The sequence below is a fragment of the Chiloscyllium plagiosum genome, unplaced genomic scaffold (genome assembly GCF_037043375.1).
Source record: "Chiloscyllium plagiosum isolate Xiang-an unplaced genomic scaffold, Cpla_swu_hap1 HiC_scaffold_42, whole genome shotgun sequence".
Taxonomy (NCBI): Eukaryota; Metazoa; Chordata; class Chondrichthyes; order Orectolobiformes; family Hemiscylliidae; genus Chiloscyllium; species Chiloscyllium plagiosum.
In genome coordinates this window covers 5,451,300-5,461,501 of record NW_028270180.1, presented here as the reverse complement: position 1 = coordinate 5,461,501, position 10,202 = coordinate 5,451,300, and the positions used below count along the sequence as shown (strand labels likewise).

At 51.1% G+C, this 10,202-nt stretch overlaps 1 protein-coding gene across 1 annotated transcript in view; it reads right to left on the bottom strand.

Moving 5' to 3' along the window:
* Nucleotides 1–10,202, bottom strand: part of tp53bp1 (tumor protein p53 binding protein, 1) — a 69,021-nt gene that overhangs the window by 28,933 nt on the left and 29,886 nt on the right. Inside the window, exons 11-14 of the mRNA XM_087982016.1 lie at nt 9,257–9,471; nt 5,101–6,553; nt 1,870–1,986; nt 386–595 (exon numbers count right to left, since the gene is read on the bottom strand). Coding sequence (XP_087838142.1) covers nt 386–595; nt 1,870–1,986; nt 5,101–6,553; nt 9,257–9,471 — 1,995 coding nt within the window. The remainder of the gene's footprint in view (nt 1–385; nt 596–1,869; nt 1,987–5,100; nt 6,554–9,256; nt 9,472–10,202) is intronic.

The following is a 10,202-nucleotide window of genomic DNA, read 5'->3' as shown; positions in this document are numbered from 1 at the left end:
ACATTTACCCCTGACTAATGCACCCAACATCATGGACAATTTAGCATGGTCAATTCACCCTGACCTGCACACCTTTTGATTGTGGGAGGAAACCGGAGCGCCCGGAGGAAACCCACGCAGACACGGGGAGAATGTGCAAACTCCACACAGACAGTCACCCGAGGCAGGAATCGAACCCAGGTCCCTGGCGCGGTGAGGCAGCAGTGCTAACCACTGAGCCACCGTGGCACCCAGTTGGTCAGTTGTGGTGCGGTGCCAAGAGTTCAGTGAAGAGGAATCAGTCAGGGCTCAGGGGATGTTCGGACGTGGGTGGGATTGGGACGGGGAGATTAAAGTTGAACACGGGCGATTTGATCAGCGTCCTGCCTCCTGCCCGTGATCTTACTTTCGAGACTGAAGACGGCTGAGTGGTTACCGTCCTCCTGGACCGGAGTCTCCAGCTGCATCCTCAGACAGAGTTTGCCATTGGCTGTGGCGGCTGAGGGGGACTCTGGGCTTGCCGTTCCTCGTACACTTCCCTCCGCTGTAACATCACTGGTTGCCATGGCATTGTCAGGCGTGACATCTGTCGTTGCTATGGCACGGTCTTCAAGCTCTGAAGAGCAAAACAACAGACAAGAGGAATAGAAGGAGTTACTCTGTTGGATTTTAGCTCAGAAATGGATGGAGGTCCCTCCTCATCCTCTCTCATGGAGCTGTCTGTACCCAACACACTGCCCACTGGATCCCAAGATGCCTTTGTGCTAAAGCTTTCCAACAAACCTCAAGATGATCAAACGCAGTTATCCACTGGCCTCAGCAACGCTCTCCCTCTCTTGTGTCTGAGGCTCCAGTACCACGCCACAGACTCAAGCTTGGCATGCAGAGGAGCACTCCCAGTGCAGCGCTGAGGGACTGCTGCACCGTCACAGACCTCAAATCGTCTTGTTGCCCCCTCAGGTGGGCAACACAGATCTCTTGGTCTGTTCTGAAGCCCAGCTGTTCTCCGCAGTGAAGATTAGAGTTTTGCTGGAAAAGCACAGCAGGTCAGGCAGCATCCGAGGAGCAGGAGAATCAACGTTTCAGGCATGAGCCCTTCATCACATCTCCATGGCTCTCAGCCATGCTTGAATGTTGAAATAGGCTGGAGGCGCTGAATGGTCTCCTCCATTTCCTTTTGCCCGAAATGTCGATTTTCCTGCTCCTCAGATGCTGCCTAACCTGCTGTGCTTTTCCAGCACCACTCTAATCTTGACTCTAATCTCCAGCATTTGCAGGACCCACTTCTGCCCTGTTCTGCACAGTGCCCTTCTTTACCATGGTAGGAGTTTCCTTTTTCAACAGACACCAGCATGGGTGACTCAGTGGTTAGCACTGCTGCCTCACAGCGCCAGGGACCCAGGTTCAACACCAGCCTCGGGTGACTGTCCGTGTGGAATTTGCACACTCTCCCCATGTCTGTGTGGGTTTCCTCAGGGTGCATTGGCCATGGGGAATTGCCCGGGGTGTCCAGGGATGTGCAGGCTGGGTGGGTTAGCCACAGTTAATGCGAGGTCACCGGGATATGGTGAGGGTCTGGGTCTGGGTGGGATGCTCTTTGGAGGGTCGGTGTAGACTTGATGAGCCAAATAGCCTCTTCCTGCACTCTGAGGGCTCTATGAGCTTTGAACCTGAGCACGATCGATACAAGATCCATCACCAATGAATCCAATCGGGAATTCAGGACAGACAGGAGTGAATTGGGGCTGAAGTGAATCCAATTAAAGGGAAGGCCAGATATACTCAGGAGGGAGAGGGGATTAAAAACTGGGTGCTGCTGATTAGGCAGGTTGAAGGGAGAAGGCTCGAAGGGCAGAATGGACTGTAAATACTGCATCGCTGGGAACTTACCAATGGGAGTGCTGTGCCTGGGGCCTTGCTTCAACGAACCAATGAGAGGCGGGGTACCACCAACTATCGGCTGGATAACATCACCCTCTTTCGGTAATGTGAAGTGGAAAGGAATTTCTGGAGGGGGGCGGGGAAAGAGGGGAAAGACGAACATCCACAATTGGTTGTGTCAAAGGAGAACCACATCACCCACAGCCTGTCACTGCCCCCAGCTCCAGCAGGTTTACCATCACTCCTCCTAATTGGAGGGGCCCTCGCCACACCCACACACGCACACGTCTACTTCCCCTTCCTTCTGGAAGTTTCCAACTGTCCCCTCCTGAAAGACTTCCGAAAGGCACGGCCTCAGGTTATCCCCTCATTCTGCCCCTTTCCCACAGGCAAGCGCAGCTATGGGTGGGGAACCCTCACTCGACCCAGAAGCACTGAATTCTTACAGACACGGCTGGGACAGGCACAATGGGCTGAATGGCCTCCTTCTGCACCCTCTGGACAGCAGGATCAAATGGGAGCTACAGCTAGTGCACCAGGCCAGCTCAGCCAGCTTCAAACAGATCGACTGCTTCCCCACCACTGGCTCTGCAATCCCGTGCCAATCTCTAGCCGTTTCCCCATATCCCTATCACTATCCAAAACAAATCCAACCTCCGGATGCCTCAATCGAACCTGCCTCCACCACATTTCCACGCAGTGCTGTCCACACCCTACCCACTCACTTTGCTCACTGCACAGCTCATGCCAGTGTCTGGGTCCATGTGTGTTTGATTTGATTTGATTTATTATTGTCCCATGTACCTAGATACAGTGAAAAACCTTGCTTTGCATGCAGTACAAACAGATCATTCTCATATAAAGTGCATTAGAGAAATAGGCCAGAGCGAGGAATACAATGTTACAGCTGCAAGGAAGGTGCACAGAGTGAGATGCCCCTTCAAAAGACTAATAACAGCAGGGAAGAAGCTGCTCTTGAATCTGTTAGTACGTGTGTTTAAACTTTTGTATTTTCCACCTGATGACAGAAGAGGTTGCAAGAGATTATTACTGGGGTGGGTTGTGTGTGCATGTGTAAAAGAGAGAGAGACAGACGATAGACAATAGACAATAGGTGCAGGAGTAGGCCATTCAGCCCTTCGAGCCTGCACCGCCATTCAATATAATCATGGCTGATCATTCCTAATCAGTATCCTGTTCCTGCCTTATCTCCATAACCCATGATTCCACTATCTTTGAGAGCTCTATCCAACTCCTTCTTAAATGAATCCAGAGAGTGGGCCTCCACTGCCCTCTGGGGCAGAGCATTCCACACACTCACCACTCTCTGGGTGAAGACGTTTCTCCTCATCTCTGTCCTAAATGGTCTACCCCGTATTTTTAAGCTGTGTCCTCTGGTTCGGCACTCACCCATCAGTGGAAATATGTTTCCTACTGCCAGGATGTCCAATCCTTTCATAATCTTATACGTCTCAATCAGATCCTCTCTCAATCTTCGAAACTCAAGGGTATACAAGCCCAGTCGCTTCAGTCTCTCAGTGTAAGGTAATCCTGCCATTCCAGGAATTGACCTCGTGAACCTACGCTGCACTCCCTCAATAGCCAGAATGTCTTTTCTCAAATTTGGAGACCAGAACTGCACACAGTACTCCAGGTGTGGTCTCACCAGGGCCCTGTACAGCTGCAGAAGAACCTCTTTGCTTCTATACTCAATTCCTCTTGTTATGAAGGCCAGCATGCTATTAGCCTTCTTCACTACCTGCCGTACCTGCATGCTTGCCTTCATTGACTGGTGTACAAGAACACCCAGATCTCTCTGTACTGCCCCTTTACATAAATTGATTCCATTGAGGTAGTAGTCTGCCTTCCTGTTCTTGCCACCAAAGTGGATAACCATACATTTATCCACATTAAACTGCATCTGCCATGCATCTGCCTACTCACCTAACTTGTCCAGGTCACCCTGTAATCTCCTAACATCCTCATCACATTTCACCCTGCCACCCAGCTTTGTATCATCAGCAAATTTGCTAATGTTATTGCTGATACCATCTTCTATATCATTAACATATATTGTAAAAAGCTGTGGTCCCAGCACGGATCCCTGCGGTACCCCACTGGTCACTGCCTGCCATTCGAAATGGAGCCGTTTATCACTACCCTTTGTTTCCTATTAGCCAACCAATTTTCAATGCAATCTAGTACTTTGCCCCCAATACCATGCACCCTAATTTTACTCACTAACCTCCTGTGTGGGACTTTATCAAAAGCTTTCTGAAAGTCCAGGTACACTACATCTACATAGAGTGTGAGAGTGTGTGTGTGTGTGTGTGTGTGTGTGAGTGAGAGAGAGAGAGAGAGAGAGTGTGTGGGAGTGTGTGTGTCTTGGGGAGAGTGTGTGTGTCTTGGGGGGAGAGAGTGTGTGTGTGGGTGTAGGTGTGTGAGTGAGAGAGAGAGTGGGGGAGAGTGAGAGAGAGACAGAGAGAGTGTGTGTGGGAGTGGGAGAGCTAGCGAGAGAGTGTGCGCGTGTGTGGGAGAGTGAGTGTGTGCGTGTGGGAAAGAGAGAGAGAGAGACAAGGAGGGGGAGAACAAAGAGAGGTTTGTAACGATCCTATCCCCCCTTTCCCCTGCCTAGTCCGCATTCTCCAAGCACAGACTGCGTTTACCTCAGCTCCTCCCCAGCTTTCTCCACCCAGGGTGTTGCCCTCTGACCCCCTCCATCCAGACCGTTTTACTTTCAGCTGCTCTTCCTTCCACAGAATGTTGGCATCCTCAACAATCCTGGTGTTTAAGACCCATCCGAAATAGGAACAGCAGTAGGCCACTCAGCCCCTACATTCAACAGGATCATGGCCCACCCAACACTCTTCGCATCCATTTTCCTGCAATTTCCCCGTAATCCACAATTCCCCAACTCGCCCTTTAACATACACAGGGACTCTGCCACCATAGCTCTCTGCAGCACAACCTTAACTGTTGCCCATCTCTAACTACCCTTGAACTGAGTGACTTGCTCAGCTATTTCAGAGTCAACCCCATTCGCGTGTTTGGAGTCATGTGTAGGCCAGACTGGGTAAAGAGGGCAGATTTCCCTCCCTGAAGGGCATGAGTGAACCCTGCAGGTTTCTAACCAGCTCCAATGGTGAGATTCTAAGGCCTGAGGATTACTGACCCAGAGGCTGTGCCAACCTCATTCACTAAAGTGTCAGCGCTCACGTGGCATCACTACAGCGTACCTACCACCAGAACTGTCCAGAAGGCTCTTGGCGGACTGCTCCGATTGTGGAACATCTGCCAATCCCGTGCTCCGACTCTGCTCATCAGCTTCCACCTCCGGCTTCGGAGATCCCGTTATCGGGCCAACGCCACGGGGTTTTGGGAATTCCGTGGCCTCAAGTTGGTGGTTCTGTCCCCCTGGGTAACTCCGGTCGTGTCTCGGGCTCTGGCCGCTCACGTTCTTCGGATCCATCAGGGAGGCCCGATCTTTAGGCTGCACCTTCGGTTCGGCCTGATCTCCAGCCTGCATCTTGATGACCAGCTTTGCCTGGAGATGCTTCCCGGGCTCAGCCGTACCGACGGCCGGTGAAGGCGGCAGCTTGCTGTCGATGGGGCGAGCGTCGCGGTCTCCTGGAGACGCTCTGTGGAGTTTCTCCGATATCAGCAGGACCCCCTCCAGCGGTTTCGGCCGCACCATCACAACCAGCTCCCCGCCATCCTGCCGACTCCCGCCAACGGCCCCAAGGCTCCGGGAAACAGTAGCTGCCCCCTCGCCCTCCCTGCTTCGGAAACGTCCAGAATTTGTAACAGGAGGCTCCGGGGACTCAGAACATTCCGGTTCAGCGGAGACTGGGGCCCTCGCCTCACTGGGGCTCTCCTTTAATCCCAAGTCAGACGGAGCGTCCAGCTCCTGCTCCATCAGCTCCTCGTCCTCCTTCGGTCGTGATGTCTTGCAGAGTGTATCAGATTGTGCAGCTTCGAGAAGGAGGGTCACTCCTTGGACAGTCCCACTCCCGTCCTCTTTGACAGTTCGTCTCACCTCGTGCTCCTCCACTCTGGGAGCCCCGGGTCCACCCTCTGCCTCACACATCGACATCTCCTTCACCGCTGCTCCTTTCACCAGGAGGACGGGTTTGGGCGGGTCCCCGTGGGGAGAGCTGGGGCGAAGGAGGGGAGAGGGGGGCGACACTCTGCTCGATTGCTCAGATCTGCCGGGCGCCTCACCCGCAGCTAGCTCACCCGCACTGTGTTTGACATCCGGCCCCTCGGCAGCACTTTCCGGAGCATCTGTAACCGCGGCTCGATGGCTGGGCTCTTGGCTCTCTCCCGTCAATCGGAGGTGAACGCTGTGGTTTCCCTCAGACTCTCCTTTCACGGTGGGATCTTCACCAGCTCCTCCTTCGATCTGCGTGGCCTGGCTATCCTCCTCAGCCTGGGACTCACTGTCGTCCGTCTCCATCAGCTGCAGGCGCTCGCTGGCCGACAGTCTCAGTTCAAAAGGCTCCCCGGCCCCATCGTCGTGTTTCTTAAACCCCCCAAGGTCTGAGCTCCCAGTCCGTCCTCGGTCTTCCCTCTCCCCCATCGCCTCTCTGTCCTCGGGTATGCTAGAGGGGTTTCCCTTCAGATCCACAGCAGACGTGACCCCTCCACCATGGCCACTGCCTTCTCTCAGGCTGGGTGTGGGCACGAAAATATCCTTCAAAAACAAACACACTGCAGTTACTTCGCCGACTAGAGAAACCCGTAACTTGGACAAAATACAGCAACAAAAACACAACCGTTCCGACGGAGGGTCACTGGATACGAAACGTTAACTCTACATCCCTCACATCCTCCTGTCTCAGAGACAATGCTGTCCCTTCTTCCTCCCTCCTGTTCCTTTATGTGGTACCTGTTCGTTAAACGAGATATTTTATCCAAGTTACACACTTAACAAAAAAAAAAGGACAAACTTCAGGCGCTGGAAATCAGAAAAAAAAAACAGAACCATTCTGAAAGGGTCACTGGACCTGAAAAGTTACCTCTATACTGTATCTCTCTCCACAGACACGGCCAGGCCTGCTGAGTTCCTCCAGTAATGTCCATTCTTGTTTCTGATTTCCAGCATCCAAAGTTCTTTACTTTTTTTGTGCTTAGTGGCTAAATGTTGCGTGCAATCTGGTCCTTCCGATAGGAAGGATGTTGTGAAACTTGAAAGAGTTCAGAAAAGATTTACAAGGATATTGCCAGGGTTGGAGGATTTGAGATATAGGGAGAGATTGAATAGGCTGGGGCTGTTTTCCCTGGAGCAATGGAGGCTGAGAGATGACTTTATAGAGGTTTATAAAATCATGAGGGGCATGGATAGGGTAAATAGGCAAAGTCTTTTCCCTGGGGTGGGGGAATCCAGAACTAGAGAGCATAGGTTTAGGGTGAGAGGGGAAAGGTCTAAAAGAGATCTAAGGGGCAACTTTTTCACGCCAAGGGTGGTACGTGCATGGAATGATCTGCCAGAGGATGTGGTGGAGGCTGGTACAATTGCAACATCTAAAAGGCATCTGGATGGGTATATGAATAGGAAGGGTTTGGAGGGATATGGGCCGGGTGCTGGCAGGTGGGACTAGATTGGGTTGGGATATCTGGTCAGCATGGACGAGTTGGGCCGAAGGGTCTGTTGCCGTGCTGTACATCTCTATGACTAACTCGGATAAAATATCACGTTTGACATACAAATACCGCAGAAAGGAACAGGAGGGAACAAGGAGGGGACAGCATTGTCTCGGAGGCAGGAGGATGTGAGGGATTGGAGTTCAGAATGCAGGTTAAAACAGCACTGCCCAACAGCGACAGTGCTGCTCTGTCAGTTATGCCATCATTCAGCTAAGATGTACCAACTTCTGAATTGTCCCCGGGGACCTGGTTAAAAAAAGAATCCCAATCTCAAAGAATAGCAGGGAGTTTTACCCAAATGTCATGACAAATATTTATCCATCATCTCACATCCAAAACAAGCTCATACAATGACTACTAAGTCATTATAGCACAGACAAAGACCATTTGACCCATTGTGTCTGTGCTAGCCCACCTGGGCAGCAATTCATGTCAAAAGCAAAGATTAATTTCCTCACTGACAGGAAGGGGGCTCCCTTGTGCGATTTGGTTGCCATGTTACAACAGGAACTACATTTTTATTTTAAATTTAAAAACGCATGTTCAGGAGGACACTCAACCCATCAAACATGTTCCATTGTTTCGTGAGATCATGGCTGACTTCTACCTCCGGGCCATTTACTTCCCTTTGCCCTCCACAGCCCCGATCCAACAAAAATCTCATCATTCCAAGATTTGGAAGCGCCAACAGAACTTGGAATAAAATTAACTGCAATTCGCCCACTATTAACGCTGGGTAAATGATGTTCAAAGAGGCTGGATCAGTTAGATCTATAGAGTTTACAGGAATGAGGGGAATCTCAGAAGAATCCTATAAAAATTTAACAGGACTCGACAGGGTAAACACACAAAGGACGGTCCTGGTGACCAGAGTGTCGAGGATCAAGGGTCTCTCCCTCAGGATAGAGGTTCAGACTAAGATAAGGAAGAGTAGGCCATTCTGGACTGAGATGAGGAGAGCCTTCTGCCCAGACAGTGTGAGCCTGTGGAATTCACTGCCACAGGCAGCAATGGAGACCGAAAAAACAGAACATTTTCAAAAATGAGTTAGATATTGTTCTTGGGTTTAAAGGGATCAAAGGGTATGGGGGAGAAAGTAGGAAAAGGCGACTGCGATTGCACAATGAGCCACGGTCATACTGAATGGCGGGGCAGACTCGAGGGGCTGAATAGCCTCCTCCTGCTTCCTTATTGCTGTGTAAACCGACGAGTGATTTGGGGCCAATATGGGGTGTCCTGTGGACAAGTAATCACCACAAACCATTGGACAACTCGTAGCCATTTCACCACCAGCTTCCTGAAAACAGGGCGTCACAGTGGTTAGCACGGACGCCTCACGGCGCCAGGGACCCAGGTTCGATTCCAGCCTCGGGTCACTATCGGCGTGGAGTTTGCACATTGTCCTCATGTCTGTGGGGGTTGCTCTGGGTTAGGTGGGTTAGCTATGGGAAACGCAGTAGGGGAGGTGTGTCTGGGTGGGATGCTCTTCAGGGGGTCTGTGCAGACTCAGTGGGCCGAATGGCCTGCTCCCACACTGCAGGAATTCAATTTGATCACAACAACCCTGTCAGAGCCAGGGGGTTCCTGCATTTCTGCCCTAGATACAACTTCAACCCTCCGTAAAAACAGTTATTTGATCAAGTGGCTTTTTACAGTCAAATTTATGATCCTGAGGCATCACCAATCTCTCTGCAGCTAAACAGGGGGCCACAGAGCTTTGTAAAACCCTGAACAAGCCCCGATCACTTACATGGGAGAGGTCTGGCAGCGAAGGCACAGGGAGCAGCTGTCCAGCTGTGAAAGCGGGAATGCTCTCAGATACTGGAGTCGATGCCTGTGGAGCTCGGAGGGAAGCGCGCTCAGTCTGCTCCACCGGCTGGTCCATTTCCATTGGCTCCTCCTCCTCACATGGAGCTTTCCCCGATTGGCTGGTAAGTGGCACGGAGGTATCCATTGGCTCCTCTGCTGGAACAGAATCACGGAAAACATTTCTCTCAGCTGGACGCTTGCACTCTTGCTCATTTCCATTTCCCCCTCGGAATTTGGAACAATGGCAGATTTTATTTTAGATCACTCAAAGTAAAACACACTTCATCATGGATACCATTTCATCTGATCCAGCATCTATCTAACCCCATGCTGTCCCTGTCCTGGGAGTGTTTGATGGGGACAGTGTAGAGAGAGCTTTACTCTGTATCTAACCTCATGCTGTCCCTGCCCAGGGAGTGTTTGATAGGGACAGTGTAGAGAGAGCTTTACTCTGCATCTAACCCCATGCTGTCCCTGCCCAGGGAGTGTTTGATAGGGACAGTGTAGAGAGAGCTTTACTCTGTATCTAACCTCATGCTGTCCCTGCCTAGGGAGTGTTTGATAGGGACAGTGTAGAGAGAGCTTTACTCTGTATCTAACCTCATGCTGTCCCTACCCAGGGAGTGTTTGATAGGGACAGTGTAGAGAGAGCTTTACTCTGTATCTAACCTCATGCTGTCCCTGTCCTGGGAGTGTTTGATGAGGACAATGTAGAGGGACCTTTACTTTCAACTTAAAAGAGTCGAGGGAGCTGTCACTCTGTGTCCTTTATAACAAAGTGCATCACCTCACACTTCTCCATATTTCATTTTATCTGCCTATTATCCACCCACTTTCTTCTCACCTTCTGAAGTTCCACACCTCACAGTTTACAATTCTCCCATTCT